Genomic DNA, 26,951 nt, shown 5'->3' with positions numbered 1-26,951 from the left:
TGGCTCAATTTCTTGCTCATTTTTTTAGCTGCTTTTAAGGGTGGAACCTTTCCAAGACAGCATACACAATCAAAGAAACAATACAATATAGTAATACAAATCACTAAGAACCATAAATTGCTTAAGAAAGAAAGCTTTACAATACATTGTGGACTTTCTCTTGGGTTATAATATCACATCCTTGTAATCTCAGCTAACATGCAGTTTTGTTCCCATGTTTTATACCTATATAAAATGGGCATGCTGTACGGATAGCAACATGCTAATTAACCACAACTGGCTTATGAGTAGTGCAAAGAGATTGTTCCTTGAGGGAGTTAAAGTTAAGCAAACTTGGGCATTTGGAGATGGAGGCTTTCAGCCAGGATCTGCCTTCCACTGATAGGGCTTTATCTCATGGAAGGTGTCTCTGCCTGATTTGGGGGGATCCTTTCTTTCACCATGCTCCATGGCTCACCCCATTCAACAGGATTCCCTGACCCTCTGTGTAGCATTTTCAGGGGCAGGAGTGGCCGCTGTAAGGAGGAGGGGTGTCCATTTCCATAAACCCAGTGCCATGTGCTTAAATCAGGATCCATTCCATGGATACTTGTAACTGCCACCTGAATGTACATGCAAATTCAACAGTCTTGAGTTTATATATGCTATTTAGCTGACAAAGAATTAAAACGGAACAGTCAGGGTATGTCCCTGCCGAAACTCCCCCTGTTGTGACTTTTAATAGAAGTTTTCTTTTTCTTTTTTTGGTGGGGAGGGGGATTCCTGATAGTTTATTGGAGCTTTTCTACATGAGGCTTTTAATGAGCTGTTCATCTACTGTATTGGCTTTCAGTTCCGTTGCACAACTGAGATCCAAGCACTGCACAAGGAATGTTTCCTTTCCTACTTTTCTCTAAGTGGAATTGTGGTATAGCAGAATAGCAAAAATACATAAGATAGAATCATGATTTCTTTGCTTTCACAATTAAATGTTGCATTTTCTCTATGCAAAAGAAAGTTTATGGAAAGTGCTGGTTTAGACACAGGAACAAAACCAATGACATGACATCATCTAAAGAGGTCATGATATCATCTAAAGAGCCATAAACAACCATGAGGAGGAAATGAATTTGTACAGAAAAGCCCTTGATGTCCTTTTGCTGAGTTCCCTTTCTCCTTTACACACACACACTCACTCTTCAGTGCTGACCCAGCATATTTTGAATACATTTCTTTTTTTTGGCTTATAGACAGTTTGAGCTTTGTAACAAGAGCCACAGGAACTATAAAACATAAAATATTATCCCTTAACAAAATGTATAATCCTTCATAATCTGCAAATTGCTCTTGAGTAATTAACAGCTTGTGCTTTGAATAGATGACTGCTACCTTAAGTCATACTGACCAGGTTATAATATTAAAACTCCATAGATAAATAAGGCATCTAGAAAATGAAGAAATGGATGTCAGGTACATAGTTAATTTGCATTTTCTAAGCCCTAAACAGTGGCATTACTATATGTTTGCATGAGTGAATGACAATCAACATGATAGTTCATTTTGCCAGGGGCTGTTCAATTCAAGAATCATAAACTGAATTCAAATACACAGAGAGAAAGAGAGAGAGAGAGACTGAATATGGAGATTTGAGATACTTTTAATATATTATTTGGGTTTGCAGCTTACACCGTAAAATGCTGTCAGGTTTTCCCTTTAATTGGAATAGCTGGAAAGAAGCAACTGATATAGCTGGGATATTACTAAGAAAAAACCATGAGCCTCCTGACAAATGAATCTAAGCAGGACTTTCTAGTGATCCAAAATGTGTAAACATCCCCCTTTGAAATTGTGCCAAAGGTGCAATGCAGCAGTCTCTCTAGAGGCAAGGATATTGCTGCAGAGAGGAAAGTTAATGTGGTGGGAATTGAGGGGTGATGGTTTAGAAGTTACCTTGAAGCTAGTTGTAATGGATGCAAACTTGTTGTCTGCTGTCTCTGGGTTGCCTATCAGGTAGTCCCAACTAGTGAACATTTTCCAGCTAAAAATAAAGTTCTCGTCATCTCCATCTCCTGTGTCTTCGTGGGCATTGCGGGCCATCCTGCAGATCAAGAAATCCAGAAGCTGCCATATATTATTTAGCCACTAGATGTCTCTATTCTGTATGCGCAGAATACTGCTTGGTGGTCTCATGTTCTTTCTAAAATAGGGCAGCACTACTCTGCTAAAGGAAACACTGCTGTTGGCCAGACACTTTTGGCATCAAACACACACACGTGCACATCTTTAAATACCTGACTCAGGATTCCTAGTAATTTGTACAAGCATGCATAAGAAATATAACACCAGTGTTCCCTAAAGAAGTGATAAAATATAATGCTACCAGTTTTTCTATCAGGTGTGCTTATGTTCATAATTTTGTCACAGTGTAGTGGATTTTCTTATAGTGACCACATGTCATAATGATGGCAATAATTCACCTTCTTTTGAACAAAGTCATGCATGGTGACTTACAAAGATGTGGTGTTGTTACGTGCCATCGAGCCATCTCCGAGATGTCAAAATGTCCTGCCCTGGACAGCCCTGCTCAGTTCTTGTAAACTCAAGGCTGTGGCCCACTTTGCAGAACTGATTCCTTGCATGTTTGGCCTTCTCTTCTTCTGCATTATTGCCTTCTTCATCAGAATCATCACTGAGTTCTTCTCTTAAAGATGGCCTACAGATCCATCTAAGTACATAAGCTTTTGTGCAGCAGACCTTATTTATCAGATACCATGGACAAACTCCTTAGGTTACCACTGTGTGTAGCTGGAGAAGTGCGCTATAGCCATAAACACTTATCTTGCAAAGCATTTCTTAACTATTGTTTCACTAAGCCTGTCTGTGGTGTATTTGTTGCTTCTGAACTTGAAGATTGCCTATTTAACTGCAAGATTAAAACTCCACAAAGCCAACCCTTTTAGAGTTATCCCCACAACTTGATTACATGTTAATTGTACTGGTTGCACTGGCAGGGCTTAGAATAAGTGCCATGTGGACATACCTTGAGCTTTCCTATTAAGCACTCTCTAATGACTTTGTATGTATTGATCGCCGAAATGATTATTGCTTTGCATTTGCATTTGAAATAGGTTTCAGAGCAATGTTAATATATTGGAGAGCTGTGTGTTTGCTGCTCTTCTTTTGTCCAATCTGGAAGAACTGTTGTGAGCACTGAATTAAGGGTGGAGCAGGGCAGCTTTTGCCAGCAAAGATAAACATCCATTTGGTCAACATATGTTCCTAAATGAACACATAATGTATTTGTGTGATTAAGGAAAAGAATGCTAATTGTAAGATAAAGGATCCATTCCTGGCTTGTACATGTGCCATTTTGTATGAGCGTAAGCAAATCATCTTAATATTTGATGTTCCTTTTTGGCCTTCTGGTAAAATAGTGCAGCAGGCTTGTAAACTGGAACAAGATGTGGCATGCTGGGTCAGCACTGGGCACAGCTTCAAATGTTACTCTGAAATATCAAAGGTGTGTAAGCAATTCTTGAAATGTCTGCTCATGGTTTCATTGTGAAGGCTGAAGGGAAAATGTGTGACTGCTCACTGGTAGTAAGATGCATGACTCTCATGTGTATTTGGATATTGCATTTTGTAGTTCACAAGTTCCTTCTTTGCACCGAGAGGAAAAGAACCCACTGGGGGTATGCAGGTTGCTCTGGGCCAAGCTACATTTGATGCGCAGACTTGCTGTTTAATGTCACATGTCTTAAGATTGCGGATGGTAGCTGCTGAGCCCCCAAACAGGATCAGGACTCTGATGCATGAGGGTGTTAAGCCACTCTGTCTCCTGCTGCATTCCCAACAGAAATTGCCCCACTGAAATCAGACTTGCAATAGGTGGGTAGTCTCTGTGCAGTGTGCTTCATATCATCGGGGTTGAGCTGAACATGAGGTTGGGTTTTTACAACCCTGGGTTGATCATTCAGTGGAATTGTCATGAATAGAGGGACATCGGCAGGGGAGAATCAGTGTGCGGGACTGGAGCTAGGAAAACTGTCCCAGCAGGGTAGATCCACTCTCTTGTGGAGGGCCAGATGTCTGCTAATAATTGGTAGGTTTGCAGTCCTTTTTAACTCTCATACAGGCTACAACTAAGAATAGACATAGAATTATCTGCCAATTTGCGTTTGGTTTTTGTTTCTCATGTTAAGATTCATAAATTCAGTTCATCCTGCACATTGAGCATTTCCCCAACATTAAATTCAGTTTGTTCCAAGTGCTGAATTTTTTTAAATAGAAAGGTCACCTGGAAATCCATGCATATTTCCTGTGCACATTTATTCTAATATTAATTCATGAATTAATTTCTATACCTCTCAGTAGTCAAATCTCTCTGGGCAGTTTACAACAATATGCACAATTTTGCATGAAATTTTGCCTAATATGCATAATTTTTGCAAGCAATTTTCCTAAGAGATTGCATCTGTAATGTAATTTTCTTGAATGTACATATTTTTGTGTGCCCTTTCCACTAATATATACTTTTTCTTGGATAACTCCATTGCAAAAGTGTGAACTGCAAAGGACAACTGAGTTTTGGTTCATGTACAGGCTAGAAAAAATGAAACTAGGTAAGTTGGTAGTGAAACGCAAACTGAAATAATTTCTTTCCTGCACTGATGTAGGCAACAGCACCTGGAGGAGTGCAGGTCATGGAAGGCTGCCTTAGTAGATGCAAGGGAAGAATCCAGAATGCAGAAAATGTTAAAGAAAGAGACGCACTTACGATCTTATTACAACCATCAAGCTGTATCCATATACTCCAACAACACCAACCATGAAATATGCCATTGGTAGCCTGTACTTCAGCCAACCGATTGTCCTTTGGTTGTTGTAATAGCCATAGAAAAGAGCAGAATATTTAATATAGCCCTGAAAAGGAAGGAAAATTGCCTAAATCAATATGTGCTGTTCTGTTCCAGATAGCCATTCTTATGTAAGTAAGATCTACTCATATTCTACAGTCAGTGGTGGGTACAAAGCTAGTGAGGATTCCATTTATATCTCACTGTTGAAGCTGGTGAGGTATGTGCTGCAGCCAAAGTGTCTGATCCTGACACCAGTACTGTGCTCATGTCTTTCACTGCAGCCAATACGACTTCTTGGGCACAAGATATGAAATAAGCGGAAGTTCCTTGCATGTACAGCTGATCCATTTTTCAGCAGAATCCCATGCACGCTTCTTCAAAGGTCCCACTGGGTCCTACTTCCTGGGAACTGTGTTTGATATTGTGAGCACTGGCTGATGAATGTCAGCTCAACATAAATACCTGAATGCAATGCACAGCATCTCCTTGTCTCAGAGAGGTATTTTTCACCACCATGTGCCGTGCCAACAAAGCTGGACACATTGAGTAAATGCTACTATGGGCCATTTTCATTACATACTTACAAGTGATCAGTGCATTGTTTTTCTCCCCACCTCCTCCTAGTGTACGCATTTCTGCACACACATGAGCAAAAATGGACAAAACTTCTCTATAAGAGGAGTTGCAGGTTGCTATTCCATAGCTATTCCAATGACGTGCTCTCAGAAAGATACACAGATTGCTTTGCAAATTTATTTATTCATATTTGTATCAAGTGTGTGCCTTTTCTGTCTTCCAAAATAATATGGAAATCCTCGAAGACTCTAACACCCAAAGTGTTTACTGAAAACCGTTTCCCCCCATGTAGCTATTTCAGCATGATTCCTGCCAAGCAGTGCCGGCTTTGCCGCTCTTGCTGTGCTGTGCCACATCTACAAAAGGATCGTCAGTCTTCTCTGCTGCAGCTGAACCGCCACCGAGACTGGAGCGGTGAGCACCGTGACCAAGAAGGCCTGTGCTGCAGCTCTGTATAGCTATAGGTCAGAATCTTTTGTGAGTATTGCCGTAAGAGCTAAAGGCAAAAAGCATGATAGAAAGTCAAGCACAAAGGAGTTCTCTTTTGGCATTCATTAAAAAGATTATTTTCAGCTCGGGGGTCTGGCAACACACTTACACGTTATTTCTCAAATTTCCCCCATTGCAAGCATAAAAAGAAAATTACAGCCTCCAGAGCACTCTGTCAGAAGGGTTGTCTTGTGCTCAAATGAAGCCTGTTCTTTCCCTCTCCCCTTCTCTGTTATGCAACCCATTTGCTGGAAAGGACTTGTTTGTCTTAAAGTCTCTCTCATACGCACTTTCTAAAGCAGGGGCTGACTGTTCATCTATTCCCATCCTTAAATCTATTCTCAGCATCTTCCTGATATTATACTTATGGTGTGCATCATGCCGAGCTTCAGTGAATTTGCAGACAGACTGGCTCTGTGGACCTTCAAGGCAGTAGCTTAGCATATGGATCAGTATTAAGCGAAAGACTGATGCTTAGTCCCTCTATTCTCATGAGGTGTGTCACACATCAAAAGGGGGTACGTTCACTGGCAAAGACTCCACAGGTGAGATTAGGGCATCCAGCAGGCCATACTCTGTCTGCAGGTGAGAGGTTTCCCATCCCCTGCGTATAGGGATGATTCTTCAGACGGGTACACACATTACCCGACATGTAGCTCACTCACGTCTCTGCCCATGATGCCCCTTGCAGTGCTGAGTGACTCACCATGTGTGAGCTGATGCCCCTGAGCCTTAGGGCAAACCACCGTATGCTTCCTCATGGGCCCTCCCTACTGTTAGGCAGAGTGGGGCAGAAAATGGTTTTATTTGCCGTTATTGTTGAATGCTTAAATGTCAGGGATGGGGATGGGGTGGTGGGACTTTTTGCCCCAGGTGCCAAAGGCTGCTTCCAGACAATTGTGTTTATTGAGCACCTGAGCTGCCCCATATATGGCATGTTATGGGGGGTCTAGACATTATCATCATCTATTTGTAATCCACCCAAGCTTTCCCACTCTACTTCTATCTCTTTTCTAACCACAGAAAATCAGCCAAGAGGGGAAGATGGAACAGATGCACAAGGTCTTTTGACTGGTAGTACTGCAAACTGCTCAGCTGGAGTAACTTAACAGCACTTTTAAATCCACTCAGCCAATCAGCAATTCTGGATTTAAGGGAAGCACATTCACCTGCAAACTAGTCTGCATGTGATCTGGGGTTCAAACTATGTTAGTTGTGAAGTGTGTAGCTGAGGATAAGCTTTTTTTTTATTCTGGAGTAAGTGCAAACATACCCAATTTGGAGCAGGAAGCATGATGGGGGGGGGGGGATTAAACCTACCCACTACCCCATGAAGCAGGGGAAAGTCATTGCATCAATATAGTCCCCCGCTTAAGTTTTAAATCCACTCATGGAGTAGGATTTGGTGTGGGAGTGGTTGTGGTGGTACTGATCAAATCAAGGCTGAATAAACTTTCTCCCAAATACCCCCCCTGGAAAAAAATCCTCAGTTACACACTATGCTAATAACGCAATCTGCACTTTGACCTCTGAACATGTTTACTATGCTCAATGATGAATGATGTGGCCATTTCTCGTGTGAGTTGTAAGCCTCCCAAGAAGTCTAATGACACTATTAATGGACAAATCTTGTAATAGTAAGGGTGAAAAAGTAGTTGCTATGCCCCCATTCTGCTCTTTGGAGCTTTGAATTCTCTGTTGTACCATAATTTTTTAATTTTGTTCTTTATCACAAGCTATTCTGTAACTCTACTTATTTCAAAGGTAGGATTGGCAAGTGAGATAAACTCCATTTCATATGGCAAAACTTCTCAATTTTTTTGCTGGGTGTGCTCCACTTTCATGTCTAAAAATTTGAGGGCCAAAGAGTCACACCAGGTTCTGGATTTATCTGCATCTTGGAATTATGCATGAATGTGAAACCACCTACCTCAAAATCCCAAAGAACAGAGAAATCCATAGCTTTTGGTTGCTCAGCCCTTGGTACAATTTTTCTGGGTATACTTCCATATGGCGCTCCCATTAATACCTATAATAAATCAAACATTTTATGGTAACTGAAGCATTGCTAATATTTATTTGATTTCTTGACACAGCATCTTTCATTCTGGGTTGGTAAGGTGCATTGATCTATGCGAGAAGGCTGAATCAAAGTATCAAATGTTTCTCAATTTCAGCCTAAAGGCAATGCATTTGGATTTAAGCTTGTTTTACTAATGCATTGGCTTAAATAAGTGTTGCTTGAAACCCAGCTAGAAGGACATAAGTAGGGCTCCAGCAGATCAGCCTAAAGCACCATCTAGTCCAACACTCTTTGCACAATGGGGAACAGGCTACCTATGGGAAATTCACAAGCAGGACATAAATGAAGTAAAAGCCTTCCGCTCCTTTTTTCAAACTGACTTCAAGGCATGTTGCCTCTGATACTGGACCTAACACTTATCCACCATGACTAGCAGCCACTGAGAGTCTTATCCTCCATAATTTGTCTAACCATGAATTTGTCTTTCAAGTTACAATAAAATGCATTATACTGCATGTGAAGAAGTCTGTCCTTTCATCTTTCCTGAACCTCTCCACAGAGGCATTTGGTCTGACCCAGCAGAGCCTCTTTCCTAGGCATATAGCTGATTCTTGAGCAGCATTTGGCTAAGCCAAGTCAGCTAGTGTTAAGTAGCAAATTATGCTTGACTCTATATTATGGAAACACACATCTACACACCTTGTTGATCAGTGTTTGAAATGACAGATCCCTTGAGTAAAGCTAAACATCGCTTTGGATCTCACTTACTAGACTTCATACCAGTTGAAAAGATGCTGATCAGTTTTACAGTTCTCTTGAGAGATTCTGAAGATCTCACCTTCTGAATTAATCATACATCTTCCCTTTTTCCAGCTTAGGGGTTCACAACTACAAAATGACATCTGGGCATTAAGTGATATGAATAAGGAATTATAAGAAAACCAATAGGAAGTCTGAGCTGGAATGGGTTTTCAACATGACAGTAGAAAAATTCTGGATTAAAATGGGGAAGAAATGTCTTATTCTGTCCATTAAAAAAAACTAATCCTAATTTTGGTATGTAGGTGGCATGCCCAAATTAATGCACACTTTTCAAGCTAGGGAGGGTAAACAATTGTAGTTTAAATTTTAAAGGAAATTCATCCTTTGCCATGTATTAGAACTAAGAACTAAGAATGGTGACAATAAGCTTGAGAAATGTTGTATTTTTTTCCACCCTTTAGAGTAAGCTCTCATTTTATATTGTTTTACTGATCTGTATTATATGGTTTGTGCCTGCAATTTCCTTTCCCAAAATTTAAACACAATACTGATACTAAGAAAATTCTCAATAAAGCCCCAATCACCCACGCTCTTAAGCAGTCTCCTCTTCACAAGCAATATTTCAAGAGTGTCTTCCAAACAGCAGCAATTTGAATTCCACTCATTTCAGGCAGATGGTAGAGCTCTTGTTGCTGTGAACGTCATGGGTTATTTTCTTCTTGAACACAGTAAAAGGATTATGTTTATCTCACTATGCAGCACTCATCCTTTGACAAAAACCAGGAGCAAGCTGGGGGCAGTTGTTCATGCCTGGAGAGAAGCTTTGTACTCTTTCATCATAAAGTGTGTGTGTGTGTGTGGACTCAGGATGATAGGACTGACAGACAATCTAGCACACCAGCACAAGGTGAGTTGGAATGATAGTACTGTACAAATAAATGCTTTGCCATCATAATATATTGAAATTACTAAGAAATGTTATTTATGATAAGTCATGACTATACTAGGTTGGATCCAAGCATAGTCATACTTAAAGCAGACCAGAGGTATGAAACCAAAATTTCTGTAGACCAGATGAAGAACATCCATGGGCCAGACATTCTGTATTCCAGAGTAGATGCACTGAAATCAGTGGGACTTGTTAGTCATGAGCAATTTGATTTCAGTGGTTCTACTTTATGTACTTCACGCTGTATCCTATTATACTGAAGCCTTGCTATAAAAGATGAACAATACAAACATTGCCCCCAGGGCTGATTTGCACATCCATTCCTTATTCTTCACTAGCTGCTGAGCAAGTGAAGTGGATCTGCTGCATTATATGAGCCACGAATCGCAACTGGGGATTTTCTTTGCTATGGAAACACTGTGATGTCCATCCTGTGACAACTGTTCGAAATCCCTTCATGGCTACAGTATGAGTGATGCTCTTTGATGTCACAGCTACCAAAGGATGAAAGATGCATTAGTGAACTTGCTCTTAGGCATTTCTACCAAGAGTTGTTTGTCAGAGTACAGTTGTTTGCAGTACAGAAATCTCTTGGTAGAATTGTACTCTGCTTAAGGGCAGAACACAATTGAAAAAGGTGGTGTAACTAATTTACTGCACTGTACAGAATGGCCATACTTCATCAATAACCATTTTTAGCTAATTTATCTTTTCAAATAGCAAAAATACAAATTTAATGATAGTCATTTGACAGGCAATAATTATCGTTCAAATTCCTATACTTGGCCCAAAACTAGTAAGATAAACACAGCATAAATAATATTTTTACTTTTACTGTACAATATTTTTACTGTTTTATTTTTAAAATTATTTTATTTTCCAACGGAGCAAGCAAAGCAAAGGCAACAAAAAGAAGGTAACAATAAATAAAGGTTTTAAAGGTCAACTACCCACCATGCCAATTCCATGAACATAGAGAGGGAGTCCAGATAAACCTTCTCCCTGACATGCTAGCTTTCTATATGTGATGCTCCATGGCTCATATGCATGATATTGCATGTACAACATGAACACATTCAAACTGGATGTCCAATATTTACTGAGCATTATTTCCATACTTACCTCTGGAATTATAACCAGTCCAAATATTAAGCCAAACAGGACTAGGTTTACCCCGTACATCCATCGCAAAAATATGAAATAGGAGGCCACTGAAGAACCAAAATGACCTTAAATAATGAAGAGATGACATTAGAAAGGTGCTTAGTTCAACATCATTCTAAATTGTCCATAGTCTAGCACAGATTAATTTTGGTGCATATCCTTCCTTATGTAACCCTGTTTCCAGTTTGAGGCACTCAATGCTTTCTGATGTCTGTTTATACCTAAATATTGAGATTAAATTTTAAATATTAAATCTGGCAGGCAGACTAGGTCCAGCCCAGGTATACAACTTCCTCAGGGCCAGCTTTAGCCTTCTCTCTGTCCAAAGTAGTGTCTGCCACCTTGTTTTCTAATCACTTAGCACCAAAGTCACAGGAAGTAGAATAGAATGGGGGTTGGGGATGATGGTTGCAAAGCATTCAGTAACAGAGGCAGAAGGAGTTGAGCACCCAGTATCTCCCAAGTCTGCAACCAATGCTACTCCCACATAAGTTCCCACCAAAGCTCTTTTAACATTCCTGTTCCTAGGAGAGAGGACTTGGAAACAGCACTAGATATTTTAACAGCCTTCCCCTCAGTCACTAGGGTTGGAGAGCCCTGTTAAAGCCATTCACTGTGATTAAAAGCAAGAGCTTCTGGTCACAGAACTACACCTCCTTCTCTCTCACTTGGCAGTTTTATTTATTTATTTCATTTATTAGAAGCTTTTCTATCCCGTTCCCTACAGAATGTCTCGGAGTGGCTTACAATAAATAAGGGAGAGCTTGGGGAGACACAGGGCCTCTGCTTCTGTGTCCCCCTCAGTCCTGAACCTTCAGGAGAGTTAATATTCAAATACAGTCCATTTGGCAGGAGTTCCACTTCGATCCTGACTGAAACAATTGTTTAAGTAAAGAACACCAGTCATTCCCCTTCCACACCATCCGTATGAGGGCCTTGAAACTGTAGCTGAAACATCCGGAACAAGGAATAAGGAAGTGTCATAATAGGTGACAATTCGGTGCTTTTGATTTAATGCTGAGACTTTAATTTTTACAAAATGCTTTTATTTGCACACTGGTTGGATAGTAGTTGAAAAGCAGTTTATCTATTTAGTAAATAAAAGATGTTCAATGAATAAGCAAGCATGGGGTGTTCACCTGGCAGAGGAAACGGCTGTTATGTTTGGGTTCTGATGTTCCACATAGACATATGAAAATCCCCTTTAGTATAGACCTTCTAGCAAAATGGCTGTGATACGAACTAGAATAGTAAATTAGGCATATACAAAGATTAACTTACTTTCCACTTCTTTTATCTTCATTTCCCAAGGTATGCATTGTGTCTTAAAGTTGTCAAAATCTCTCTTAAACTTGACCCATTTCTGGAAAGAAACACAGTAGGAGGTGATTTTGTTCAATGGTTGCAGGAGGCAGAGAAACTCTTAAAGAATTCTGAAAATGATATTCTAGGCTCTTGCAAACCAAAGACAAGCCCTTCCCTAAATCTGCTGGATTTCTTCACTGACATATTGAACTCTTGATTGATGTGAAGGAAGCTATGGGATTGCCTCTGACTGTTCTTCCAAACAGTTCCCTTTAAAAGATAAGTAGAAATGTTAGGGTTACAACCAAGGTTAGTCCTACTTAGAATAGACCCATTCAAATGAATGGGACTTAAGTTGGATTAACATTGGAAGCAAACAACCCTTAGGACCCACCCCACCATTAAGAAGGCAGTCACCTCAAGCAACTGATGTTAGGCACTGTGCAAGGGCAGCAAATGGTTAGTTTTTTAATTTGTTGTGATTGCATTTTAATTGTCAGTGATGGGGAGAGTGCTCAGGGGTTTTTCTGTCACAGATGCCACAACATTTTGACCACGCTTTGGTTCTACAGACCTTGCCTTGGGGTTGGGGCGCTTTAGGCAGCAAAACGTTTTGGCCTGATCAAGATTAAAGTGAGGCAAAGCTGAAGTGCTGCAAGGAATTCTTGTTTTCACCTCCCTCCCATCCCTCCTTCTCATTTATCTCAATAAAGACTATATATAATGCACAGAGTGTTTGCTATTTCACATTGTTACCCTGCCCACCCAACTTCAAAGCCCTCAAGGCAACTCACAATTTGAAAGTACGTGAAAGCTTGGTTTTAAAGCTTAGGATACAACACTTCCAAAACTTCAGTAGTCAGTTTGGGATTCACTCCCTGACTCTGGAAGACTTCATGGATTTTCCTGCTACTTGTACGAGTCCTACCATGGCTGCTGCTGCTACTGTGACTACTGCTAATAATCCGTACTAGTACTTAATGCTAGTAATCATTCAACATGTATGGTTTCAAGTCTTCCAAATGTTTCATATACATTATCTAAGACATATTGCTGCAGCTTCCAAATTCATGCCCTTGGGACACAATTGGATGCATGTTCAGACAGAAAACGTTCAAGGATCTTTTTCTGTCTAAACATGCATCGGATGGCACCCTGAACCACCACTTTACTGCACCAACGGTCCCATCAGTGGATCTAGCACTAACGTTTTTAAATGCTCGAGCTGCGCTTTGAAAGCAGGTCTAGAGGTCTTCCTGCATTATTTAAACACACACTAATTACACAATTGTCACAGCAGGGATCCAGTCGTTTTTCTTCAAAGTTTCTTTCTCCTGCTCAAATGCTGCATTCTTCCAGAGCTACATTGCATCATTATACCGCTCAGGAAAGCATAATTCTTCCTCCCTCCACCATGAATTATTGCAACCATTGCAGTGTGGATGCATGGATAGTTCAGGTGCTTTGTAGATAATGTCTGTGATATCGCTCTATATAAGCAAAACAGCTCCTCTCCTCCAGCTTGCGTTATTCAGTGATTTTCAAGAATATTTCAAGCTATCTTTAAAAGGTAGCTTTTTCCCACAGTTCTCACCCCTTCAGAAAAGGCAAGGACATCTGTAGCTGGCTGCCAATGCCCACCTTTTGTTTTTGAAGTCTGTGCTGTCTTTGTACCCAAGCAGAACATCCTCAATATTTTGAGAGTCCCAAGTAAACAGTCAAATATTTAGAATACATTGTAACATTTGGTGGAAGGATGCATCTACCCATGGTTATTTTCAAATTTCAGTGCTTACTGCATCTTTGGTTTAAACTTGTGGTTTCTGAAACTTAGATCAATGTTTTGAATCCTCCCATTTTTCTTTGTAATGTCATCCATGCTGACTTCCAGGAACAAAAATACTTTACAGAAAGTACAATATATATGAAATACCACCACTGAAATCAGAAATGCTTCTATCACTTACCTTTGCCATCATCATTTTATATGCATATAACCTTTTCCCTTTGCCCTTTCCCAAGGCGCCTTCAAATTTTTCAACAAAATCTTGAGCCTCCCTAGTTTAAAAATTTAAGAAGTGATTATATTGATAATACTTACAAAACAAACAAGCAAACAAACAAAACCAAAACCAACATCTGGAAGAACTGGTGGACGGTTTTAACATGTCAGGTTTTGTTGGTTACAAATGAGGTCCAAACATCAATGCCAGAGGAGTGAGTATAGCTTAGTGGCAGAGCATGAATTTTGCATGCCCGAGGTCCCAGAGTCAGTCCCTGGAATCTCCTGCCTGAAACACTGGACAGCAGCTGCCAGTCAGTGTCAAGAATGTTGGGCTAGAAAGACTAGTCATCTCATTCAGCTTCCTATAATGTAACTCCCTATGCTCCTATGAGTTCTGCTGTAGACTTACAAGTGGTATCAACTCACTTTCAGGGCCTGAGTTTCAATATTAAGAAACCTGAATTCAGTTGTCTACACAATGGAGGATTATCTGGGCTTTCTCCACCAGAAGGATGTTAACACTAGAAATGCAAACTGATTTCAAAGTAAGAACTTCTCCTTCCTCTCTACAGTTCTTTAGAAGTGAATCTACCCTTCTCTGTGAATAACTTTGGTTATAATAAATCACATTAAACCCAGATTACCCTTTCTGTCTCTCCTGGGTCATTCTGACTGATGAACTCCAACTATCCAGCTCCGGCTTTTTCACATTTGGAGTGTTATATATATATTTATCACAGGAACTCTAGTTTTGCCAGGGAACTCTGTATCTCCATAAAACCACAATTCCTTGTATTCAACAGAGAAGCTGTGCTAGATGGTTAATGAAAAAAGAGATTTGTAGCAGGGCTGTGGTTTCCCATATCTCTGGGGGAAAAGCCAATTAACGTTGTCCTTGATGCTTATGCATTCTGGTGCTTGGCCTGCTTGTTTTAGAGCTCTACATGAGATTCTTTGCTTAGCTATGGAAGATCTTGAACATCATGTTATGTAACCTAATAATAATTTTGTATTATATAATGTATGATGCTTTTGTAATCCCACCATTGGTCCTTCTAGCTCAATACTGTTTCCTCATGTGCCCCAACCTGGGACCTTCCAGATATGTTAGGAATGGAACTCTGATCATTTCCAGCCAGCACCACCAATGACTTTCTGTGAACTGCCCAGAGAGTTTTGGCTATCAGGTGGGATAAAAATGTAATAAATAAATAAATATGGTGTGCAGCAAGTGGCAGCAACTAATCTTGTGCATTCCAGATATTTTGGGCTGCAGTTTCCAGGATTCCTAACCATTGTCCATGTTTGCTGGGGTTTAAAAGAGGTTACTGGGTTGGGAAAAGTAGCTCCAGGTTCTCAGGCAGAGATCATTTTCCATCATTTGCTCTCTGGTAAGATGTCAGGCACTGAACCTCTGACCTTTATTATGTAAGATACATGCTCCACACCAACCCTTTCCCAACCTGATGACCTTCAGAAACATTTGGACTGCAACTCCCAGAATTCTCATGCAGCAGAGCCATTGACTGGGAATTCTGGGTGGTGAAGTCTAAACATGTATGGAAGGCGCAAGGCTGGGGAAGCCCTCTCCACACAATATCACAGAACCTAAGACTCCTCCCTGATGCTGAGGCATAAGTGCTGTTACCTGAGGCCCACTGTACCATACTCTTGCAAAAATTGGGCAGCTGTTCCTTACAGATCAGTGATCAATGCAATAAGTTTCCTCTAACTGCCTGCAAATGTTAACACTTGAAAGCTACTGGAAAATAATCATTTTGAGTCATCTACAACAAAATGCATCAGTAATCAAAGAAAGACAGGGAGCTTTCTGAAAGCCAGGCATGCAGGTTTTTATTTTAAATTAAGGCAATAAACTGAGCCAAGGCTAGGTATCAGTTCCAGGGATTTTGGTTTATCATCTGCCATCCAGTTACAAAGATCAATAACATATCCTCATTGCTTTTAGTGATCCAGGAGCATTGCTTTAAGCGTGTGTCAAGCAGCTACATCTTAAACTTTAAGCCACTCCATGCTGCAAATATCACTGCTTGCTTTCCCAAGGCTAAGGGCCTCAAGGTGTGACACAGCAGGCACTCAGCCTAGCTCCTGGCCATCTAAACCAGGCTTCCCCACCTGGTGCCATTGGAGGATTAGAGCTTCAGCTCTCATCAGCTCCAGGCAGCATGGACAGTGGTCAGGAACAGTGGGAGTTGTCTAAAACATCTGGTGGCTGATGCATACACATCTGCTGTGAGGACTAAAATCACTGAAAAAACATTACAGATTACCTCAATATGCGTAATTTCTTAGCCATGCGCCAGGGTTTGTTTCGCATAATAGATATGAGTTTCTTCTTTTCCTCCACCTGTTCCTTTAGCTTGGCCAGCTCTTCATCAGAAAGAGACTTATCATCAGAAGAGTTGGAACCAGATGAGGAAGAACTAGAAGTAAAAGCACAAAATCTGATCAAGGGGCCAGTCCATGCCATTACTGATGGGAGAGATGCCTGAAAATCCACACATGTATCTGCTCAGAATGTGCACTCGCTTTATCATGTGTACTTGTCAGACACAGGCAGAAACAGTTTTTACATGGGGATGTGTTTGCATGCAGGTGCACAGGAGTGAGGAGAGGTTAACTAGGCCACACACACACAAAATCATGGTTGGCACAAGAAACAGCAACCCTATATCATGCCTAGTCCTTGCCACCTGCAATGTGATATTGGACTGATTTCATTTGCTGACATCATTGTGCTAAGCATCTTGTTGCCTGTGTCAGCAGCAGCTAATGCTACAGGAAAAAGAAGGGAAACACTGAGCCTAATGATATAAGAACTAAAATTTAGAGAGCGGGATGGGTAAATGCCACACTTTGAGGGGCAGGCTCACATGAACCATTTAGTTCCACCCTCATTTGCACTCATTTCTGAGTACATATGTAACCAAAACATATGAGCTTTACTGTATGAGACAGTCATCCACTCATTGTTCTCTACCCATGGTCTCTTTAGATGTCTTGACCCTCCAGTTTCCTTTCCATGTCTAAAAAGCACTTTTGGTGAGTTTTTTAAAAGCAGGGGAAAAGTGGCATTTAATAATTAAAGCAGCAAAACCAGCATTTTTCACCTATGGTTTTTTGCTACTTCGTTCTGCCACCTACAGTTTACATAGCAGAAATGCAAGAAAGGAAAATGCTTCACTTAGTGCTTTGCTCTTAATTCTGGACCCTTCAAGGGGAGAGATGGATAAGCTTGAGAGAAAAACTGGGCAGGAAAAACATTGTGGGCTCCTTAAGTAACATGCAAAGGAAGTTGTGAATGAAGCAGACAGGAACTTTGGGGGAACATCTATTACTGGCTTATGTCATTGTTCATCTTTTCCCTTGATTTGGATTTTTAAGTTTTGAATGGGCAATATATAATTCCCCTCCATTCCCATCCACCAAGTAAAATCATTAATCTGAACTGAGTTCTTTGGATATAGAGGGGTTTCTGAATCAAAGACATCTATGAACATAGCCCTGGGAGTATTTCCTTGCATGTAAAATACTAACTAGAATTTGCCCTGAATTAGAAAACATTTTTGCTTTCAAATGTGAGGATATGTTACAGCCCATGTCAGGAAATGGAAGCTTTAGTCACTGATACCTGAATACACAATGCACACCTTGCATCATTCTTAAATAAGTTCTCTCAATGAAATACACAGAAGTGGTGGCAATAAAGGGATTAGATGCCACATAGGTGTGTTTATTCTACTAAACACTCCAGTGATTTAAATGTCTTTGTGTCATTTAGAATAGATGGAAAGTAAATATATTTTGTAAATAGTGATCTATTTCTGCCTGCATAATATTAAAGTCCTTGGGGCATAATTTGCTGTGGAGTTGTTGAAAATTTCATACCTCCTTCCTGTGTTTTTTTTCTTTTTCTTATCTTTCCCTTTTGCTTTGTTTGTCTGTTTCCCTTTGTTCTCAGCATCCTTTTGCTCTTTGCTGGACACTTTTTTGCCTGCCCTTTTCTTCTCTCTTACTGTTTCCTCTGCATCACTTTCTCCATTGTCATCATCTGCTTTCTGCTTTTTCTGTTTATATAATTTTTTCCTCTTGGGACTCTCTTCTTCCTCTTCTTCACTTTCATCATCAGCATCCCTTTCATTATTTTGTTTCTTCTTAGCCTTGGCAATTTCCTTTGCATTCCATTTCCTGGTTATCTTTTCATCCACCTCCTCATCTATACTCAAGGGAAACAATATTTGTTTTAAATGAAACTCTACTCAGCTGATATTGTTGTAATTAGGGATTCACCTTTCATTAGACAAGTCAAGACAAGAAATCAACCCAGTTCCTGAAAATGTATGAGAATACTTCCATGACTGTAGTGTTTTCTGGATCAGGCCCATTATTGCAACACATTGTGTTAGAGCCAGACTTAGGGGATCCAAACTTGGGGGAAGGTGGTAACAGCTGCTCCCAAGGGCTGCTTGGGGGTGGGGGCAACAGGTGTTTGTGGTCATCCAAGAACCCCATGGTCCAGGTTGGCATGACACAGCCACCCATTCTGGATAGCAACCCTGATGGGTTGACATGCTGTTCCAACAAAGTCAAAAAGAGTCCTGCATCTTTCATAATGGTCAAACTGGTTTCCTGAAAAATAATAATGCTATTATTTCAGGTTCATTAGGAGATTTTTAAAATGACTTTTAAGATGCTGGGAAGAAGAAAAAGAAAAAATAATGGGCTATTACTTTGTAATAATGCATAATTTTAGTACATTGCTCCATAAAATTGCACTGTGACTCTACTCCAATGCTTAACCCATCAGTATGGATTGAAGAATTTGCAAGAATTACTGTAAAAAGATTTAGGTGCAACATACAAAAAAAGGTTCCTAATTAGAAGAGCTGCCTTTAGAATGGGATGCAAACCCTCTTTCATCCCAGGGGCCAAATTCCATTTTGGAAGAACCCTTTGAGGCTATCTTCTAAGATTGTGAGCAGGGCTAAAGATAAAGGGACAGAACCAAAATGCCAGCCTCTTTTAGTTGAAAGTTCTTACTACAACTAAGTAAACTTCAGGGGAGACATTTCAACCTTTTAGAACAAGGAAAGAAATGCAGAAAAGCTGAGAAGCTGCCAACTGATGGGAGGCTGCAGAAAACAGGTATATCTAGAAGAAGGTAGATGTTGATCCAGGAACTCCTAGACAGCCAGATCTGGCCTCAAGAGCAGAGCTTGGAATAATGGAATCTTTTTCCTTGGCAACACTCAAGTCAAAGTTGGGCAAACATCCTGGTGGGCTGCTTTAGGTCTAAGTTATTTTGTTTCTGGTCTGGGGGCTGAATATTATCAGGGACAGGCAAATGTGCTCCCAGACACCCTTCTTGGCACCTGCTAAGATCCCCTTCCTCTACTTTTTGTTTTATAAAGTTAACACATTTTCTTACTAGTAGTTGGGATCACTTCAAAGCAAAATGAGGGCTTCCATGAGCTGCCAGTTTCATTTCCTATTAATGGATCTGGGTTATACAATGATTAGCCGCACTTCCCTTGGCAGCCATTCTATGGTGGAACCTAAGACTCTTTCTCAAATTGAGAAACATGTCAATGCCCACCCAAAGGTCTATTGTATCCCTTCCAAACCTGTGACTGAAAGTTACGTTGAGAACTTTTACCTAGCGGAGTTGTCCACTGATTGACTAAGCAAAAAGTTGACCTCTGCATGAAAGTCAGCCTTTGTTTTATGTCCACTATCCCAAAAGCTGGCAGTCAATGAACAACTGCTTAGTTCATTGCCAGCATGTACCAATTTGTATGCATTGCATGTAACTCTCAGGAAAATAAATCCTTTAACACGTTCTTTCCAGAGACAGCAGCTATTCATCTCTCATTTACCTTCACTGTCTGAATCGCTCTCCACTTGTCCATCAATCTCCATTCCAACTGCAAAACAAAGGCAAAAAGAAGGATCACATCTATTGTCGGCACTTTAACATACAGTAAATTACTCTTAAGGGGGAAAAAGCCATACAGTTTTTTCTTCTCATGCTTTCTGGCTAAAGAGGTCTGAATTGGCAAATGTATACAGCTGTGTCTTTATGTGCTTTGACATTCCTAACTATGTGTGAAAATTAATGTTTTTCCTGTACAAAGTCATTTCATGCACATTGCTGAACATCATACATGAATCAATCTCAATTTGTTTTCCTAAAAATACGACATATGAGGAATAGTGACTAACCCCTGGTGAATCCATACTAACCATCTTCCATAATGATCTCTAATTCACATTTCTTCTTCACCATGATGGATATTCCCTTTAAACATGTGTTAGTCTTGCGTCTGGCTGTTCGCACCGGTTATAGGTGGATGGTTATGCCTCTGCCCATGCTTCCTTCATTGGGTATATACTGGCATGCCTAAAGTCAGCCATAAATGAACTAGCAACTATTAGTTCTCCCCATCATTTTTCTTGTGTTACATGGTCGCTTCAGCTTACAGACTGTAAGCTGCAGGGAGATTCATGGTACCAATCCAATCCAGCCACTTTCAGCTCTGATCTTTTTTCAAAACAGAAAGCACCTGTCGGCATTACATTGCATCACATTATTTAAACATGAAGGAAAGCCCTTGGCCAGGGTGCTGAGAGGAAGATGCAAGTGTGTTCTCTTGTGCATAGCCCTTCAGCTGCTTGGTGATGTCTCTCGCGATGGAAACATTTAACCAAACCCTTGGAATAGCATGCTGATGTGGTGGTGCCTTAGGAAGGCACAGAATAGACAATCTCTTCTCAATTTGCTTTTTTATGCCTTCAGCACCAAGGATTCTAAATACAGGGTTTCCAATGGAACTCACAGTAACGGCATATATGCAAAAGAATACAATTTCTGCAGGTTTTTTATATAACACGACATCATGTTTAATCACATACATGCACACATTCAGTTTGCGTACTGTCACTTAACAGTACTTGATTAGTCAAAATCAGTCCAGAACCAAATTTTGATAATGGTGCACTTCAGTCAGCCTTTCCTTTGGTAGCTATTTCATTCTCTTGCAGCTTTTTCTGCTGCTTTATGAAGACAAGTTGAATCTTTGCTCTGTCACTGCCTTTGCAGAAGAATTTTCTTGAGAAAATGGAAGCCAGTCATTTTGACACAGACAGGGAAGTTTCACAAGTTCCATAGCATACAACATAGAAAATGTATCCAGAACAGGCACTTATCTGAAATATCTTCAGCAAATGAACTTTTAGAGTTGACAAGGGCCTAGTAACTAATCTGCTCCTATGGATTCTGGACCCAACAGAAAGGGATTGGCTAAGACCACCTTTTCCTTTTGCCTAAAAGCCCCTAAATGCACTGAGGGCACAGTCTATCTTCAGTTTACTCTTGAGTCCTTACTCGTAATGGTGGGTGACCCACACCTCAGTTCTCTACAGGTATGCCCATAATTCTGAAAATATATACAACATAGTGGTTATAGCTGTGCACCTTATCTATCTTCTATCTTCCATCCATCCATCCATCCATCTTTGCATATATAGCTTCTTTCATAGGCCCAGGAAAAGATCCCAGCTTCTTTAAGGGGACAATTCTGCACAAGAAGATACTGCATCATCAAGTGAGGTAGGCATTCCCAAAGTAGGCTGGCCAAATATAAAGCAGGAGGAAAAGGAATTTTGGCCAAGGGCATATGAAGAGCCCTGCTGGATCAGACCAAAAGAGTGTCTAGTTCAGCATCGCTTTCTTGTAGTAGCCAAGAGATAAGTACAGGAGTGCAACAGCATCCCCCACCATACATCCTCATTTTTCCCACCAACTGGTACACAGAGGTATACTTCTTCCAAATCTGGAGGTAACTGTATAGCCACCTGATTAGTAGCCACTCATAGCCAGTTAGTCATTGGAGGAGAGAAAAGAGGTGGACTCTACTACCCCATTCTTAAAGGTACAGGGGTTTTCTTTCCTTGGAAAGTAGTTCCCCAGAGGATAGGTGTCACTATGGCCACTAACTATAGCAGTGGAAATTCCATGTCCAGAAACAAGCCCTGTTTAGGTGTCGGACATCTGAGTAGGTGGAAATGTGAGGAGACCAACTGCATTAGTCCCACCCCTTCCACACTAATTTCTGATGCCTTGGACTCAAGGAGGTCTTAGACGGACATGATTTTCAGTACTGGAAAATCAGCATTTTCCATTGCATGGAGCACCTTCCCAGATATAGGAGGCTCTGTTCTTCAGAACATCACTGTCCACAAATAGAGGGCAATGAAAAGTGTGAAAGGGGTGTTGGAGGTTCTGAATTCCATCTTCTCACATGTTTAGTCTCTCAAATTTATAACATTGTAATAGGGCTAGTGTGTAGCCCTATTCAGGCCATTAGTACTGATGGGTAGCAAAATCATGAAGGAGCCAGTGAGAATGCATAACCATTATCAGTCCATTGTGGATGGTGATGCTAAGTCATCATCCTTTGTCATCATTCTGGTGTCATTCCTAATATGGTGCCAACCATACCCAGCCTCCCAACCAGCCACCATGAGTGTTCCATTATCCTGATGGGGCTGTATGTAAATACTGAAGGCTCCTTTCTTAGGGGATGAGAAAGCTGATTCACCACGATTCCCTTCACTCCACAGGACCCCTACCCAGATATATATGATGCCCACCAGGCTGATGCTGAACAGTGGCAGGGAGGGGCAGATCAGTATCTAGGGAGTGCTGTGTCTCTGTATGTTAGCTCCTTCCTATGCTCAGTAACCAAAGGAGCAGACATTAGATGTCTGAATACAAGTTGTTGGGGACAACATTAAAGTGGAGGAAGCTACTGCCTTCACACCCTCCTTATGAACTTCCTGTTAGCAGGTTGCCAGGCTACATGGACCTCTGGGTTGACAGAGTTCTTCTTATGCTTGTATCAGTCCTCCTTTAGGTGTTTTAATTACAACTTCCACTAGCCCCAGCCAATGGTCAGGGATGATGGGATTTGCAGTCCAAATCCCTCCATCTGGAGGGATCAGCCTGAGAAAGCCTGGCTTAAGTGAAGCATCTTTTGTAGGGTAATCTTTCCTTGGGTTCAGATTCAAAAGTTAAATATAGAATCTGCCCATACAAGGAAAGATGGTAGGTAGGAGGCATAAGCCAGGGAGGGGAGAAAGAGGCCTAGTTGACCATGGACCACTGGATCAAAGAGCAAACACAATCAATAGCATCTTAGCAAAAAAAAGGCCAAATTCTAGGGCTAGTCTCCTGGTCAAATGAGGTCTATCCCCATGGATGATTGATGCAGATTTATGTATTTCATGTGGCTAATGATGTGTTTCCCACTTGTTAAGTAGCAAGCATTCAGTGCTCCTTTTTTCTCTACTCAGCATATGGAGTTAGTTTTCCTAGGAGGATAAAATGTCTTCACTGCTTTATTTCTTTTACACCATTGCGTTATGGGTTGAGAATTTAACAGATTGCTTTTTTTACCTCCAGAGCTTGCTCCACGCAAGATATAAATTAGTAATGTGCAACTGTGAACCTAAACAATTACTTATGTAAATGTCAGTCTAGTGCACAGAGCATGAACAATTCATAGAGCTGTAGCAATGCTTTTGCTGTGCCTGTACTGGTTTATTTGGTAGATGGGTATGAATGTGTTTAGTGATTGCCACCTTCTAATTTATCACATGACTTTTAATAAATGTTAGGGACATAAGGGTTCCCTGGCAAACTGAGTATTTCTTCTTCTTTTTCTTCTAGTTGTGTAATAGAGAAACAGTAACTGAATCCTGCAAGCATGCAGACTCCTTAATATTTAACCAGGCAGTGTTGCCTTTCTTCCTTCCTTTTTTAGGTTAATACAGGGCTTTAGCTAATTAATCCATGGGTTGCATTTATTCAACATTCAACTCATCTCCATGTAACCCATGTCTGAGGTCTCCCAAAGACATGACTTGACTCCTGCATATTCATATCAATATTCCTTTTTCAAAACATACCAGGCATTTTTCATGAGTATTTCAAGTACTCTGTGGCAGCTCCTGGTTTTAAGGAGCCCTCAACAGGCCACCTCTCTCAGGGGATCTATCTTCTCACCACCATTATCACTAGCTGCTCTTGCTCTTCATCTTCTTTCTCGTAATTGCTACCATTTGTTTACTTGACAGCTGGAGAGCAAGTAGACAGTGGCATCTACTCCTTCGTGCAATGTCTGAGCCAGAGTGAAAGGCGGGAGAACAAGCAAAATGGAATGGGGACGATGAGACTCTAGGGGGCTGTCGTCAGCTGGACCGTGCTGGAGTGTGTGTCCAACCCTGCAAGTACTTTATTGTGTGGGGATAAATGTGAAGATCACCTTGGAATCCATCCTGTTTCGGATAGGGAGAGTTGCTCCTAAGAACTCCCCAATATCTGTTGCAGAGTTTTCAAGATGACTCTGTCTATGCATGTTTCATTTTTTTCAGGACAGGTGCGGTAGTTGAAGCCAAACTGATGAGCATATTCTCAGTACTAGAAGCCCTGACACTAGATGTGTACACTCAAGTTGTAGCAAAGGCAATTTGCACATTTTGAAATAACTTCTCTGTTACATCTTCTGTTTCAGCCACTTTTGACCTTATTCCCACTTATTTCCAAGAAGCCTCAACCATAGAAAGCAATTCCTAAATCATCATGTTGAAATTTTACAGAATGAGCTTATGATGGAATGCATGTGAAAATGAGATGGACTGGAATTGGATTGATTCTTATATGCAAGAGGTCACAGCTCAGTAGAGCATATTCCTACATCCTATAGGAAGTCCCAATTTAGCTGCTTGTTTTTCCAATCTAAAGGCTGCCATGCCTGGTAGATGGGTTAAATGATAGATCAAGGGATAAGTTGACCAATCACTTGAGTCAGAGCACTTCCAGATATGACTTTTATTGTGCAATCCAGTTGTTCTCATATTCCAATTGTTGCCCTCCCATGTTTTCCCACCACTTCTTTCAGAAACAAAAAAAAAAAAAAAAGCCAAGAAGAAAAAAAAGATAGAGTGTGGTCAATGCCGTTTGATGGTTACTGCTAGGAACCTCCCATCTGGAAGCATCCTCAGCAATTTAAGTTTCCATCAGGAACTTGCACAAGGGAGTTTCCATGTGATCTATATCAGCAACTCCTTGTGATATATAAAGAGAGCTATATGACGATAAGGGCAGTGAATATAATCAGCCCAGTAATAAAGCTATTAAGAGCTCCCTCTTGTGATAGCAAATTTACATAGCAGTGGCAGTGTCCTGCTTGCAGACATCCTTGTGCTCCTAAGCATATCCTCCCTTCTTTTGCCACCCATGTGCACACAGTGGGTTGGATTCAGCTTTAGATGCATACAACTGGGCTGGCAGAAACAGACCTCCCTACTCCTTTACCAGCCCTGCTGAATGGAATGCAGTGTGGTGAACAGGGATCCCCCAAAATGAGCAGAGAGACCTTCTGTCCGTGGAGCTCTTCTTTCTTTGATGCATACCCTTATTTCTACCAAAAAAGACGTCCAGACTAATTTACAAAGCAATTTAAAATAGGTTAAGACAATAAACCACATTACAGTACAATAGAAACATAATTATTGCAGAATAAAAACAGCACCCAGCTCAGAGAAGGCATCAATGGAAGGCAGATGCTAGATCCAAGCCCTAATGGGGGTATTGGAATTTTTCTGGGGAGACTCAGAGCATTGACAACATTATGTCTTGGCCTGATATCTGAGCTGAGGAAGCCCACATGCTACACGGGCTGCGAGCCTCTATGATTGAGGTCCCAGTGCATGTGGAAGCTGTGTGAGTAGTCTTCTCCAGCTCATTGTATGGATAAGGGGGTGGGGAATCTGTGCAGTCCTCAGGGGCATGGTCAGCAATTTTGTCCCAGTGCTCATTTCAAGTGCATGGACAACATTAACAACCCATGAAGAAGGCTTTAGTACATATGAAGAAAGTGAAGTTAGGTAAGGAGAGGCGAGGGGGAGAGAAAGAGAGAGAAGGATGGATTAAATATTATTTATGTGGTTACAATATCAGAAATTACATATTTATGAATATATTTATTTATATTTCCATTTATATGCTGCCAAATACTTTAAAAGTCCCTTAGGGAGGTCCTAGCTTATCTAGATAACTGGTTTGTGCGTGTGTTTGTGTTTTAAAGAGAAACAAGGGATCTTGCAGCAACTACCTCTTCTATCAATATGAAGCAAACTCTGGTAGATGCAGGAACACCTTCCTCTTTGTAATCTCATCTATGGCTCTGACTGGTGGGCTCCAGGGATGTGACCTCTTTGGTGACACAGCTGTGGGACTCCCTCCTCAGAGAAATAGACCAAGCCATTTCTTGCCATTTTTAGATGTGTTGTGAAGACCATTTTGCCCCCATGAGGCCTATTATCACCATTATCATTATTGTCCCTAACCTGGCTCCTTGGTTCAGTTTTAAAACTTTTATACCGATGTGCCTCTGGAATCACTTTTCCTATTCTTGCACACAAATGGACTCCTCATCCTCCACTTGTCAAAGCCTAATTTAGGACTCTTCAGAAAGCTCCTTTGCTGTTGGTAACCAATTTGGAACCAGAATACCCTGGTCTACTTCAAATCACCCAGAGACCTGCTAGTAGATCTTGATCAGCCTTCTGCCCACGCCTGTCCTAGATTATGTGCTTGAGGGGCAGAGTTCTGCCAGCTGTCTTGCTTGTCTTTCAGTATAATTAGAGCATTCAAGAGTAAAGAATCTTTGATTCCACTGAGAAGGAAATCTTGGAGTTATTGCAGATTCAGGCAGATGTCATTTCATTGACAGCACAATGCAGATATTCCCTATG

General features: G+C 40.9%; 1 protein-coding gene across 1 annotated transcript in view; it reads right to left on the bottom strand.

Moving 5' to 3' along the window:
- TMC2 (transmembrane channel like 2) overlaps positions 1-18,118 on the bottom strand; it is a 43,997-nt gene extending 25,879 nt beyond the window's left edge. Inside the window, exons 1-9 of the mRNA XM_044419144.1 lie at positions 18,021-18,118; positions 17,037-17,042; positions 16,403-16,555; positions 14,074-14,164; positions 12,083-12,164; positions 10,760-10,866; positions 7,834-7,932; positions 4,757-4,902; positions 1,930-2,077 (exon numbers count right to left, since the gene is read on the bottom strand). Of these exons, the coding sequence (XP_044275079.1) occupies positions 1,930-2,077; positions 4,757-4,902; positions 7,834-7,932; positions 10,760-10,866; positions 12,083-12,164; positions 14,074-14,164; positions 16,403-16,449 (720 nt within the window). The 5' untranslated portion in view covers positions 16,450-16,555; positions 17,037-17,042; positions 18,021-18,118. The remainder of the gene's footprint in view (positions 1-1,929; positions 2,078-4,756; positions 4,903-7,833; positions 7,933-10,759; positions 10,867-12,082; positions 12,165-14,073; positions 14,165-16,402; positions 16,556-17,036; positions 17,043-18,020) is intronic.
- Between the last annotated feature and the right edge of the window lie 8,833 nt (positions 18,119-26,951).

This window comes from Varanus komodoensis, unplaced genomic scaffold (genome assembly GCF_004798865.1).
Source record: "Varanus komodoensis strain SLA01 unplaced genomic scaffold, ASM479886v1 scaffold10, whole genome shotgun sequence".
Taxonomy (NCBI): Eukaryota; Metazoa; Chordata; class Lepidosauria; order Squamata; family Varanidae; genus Varanus; species Varanus komodoensis.
Note: the sequence above shows the minus strand (reverse complement) of the source record. Positions and strands in the feature narration are given on the sequence as shown.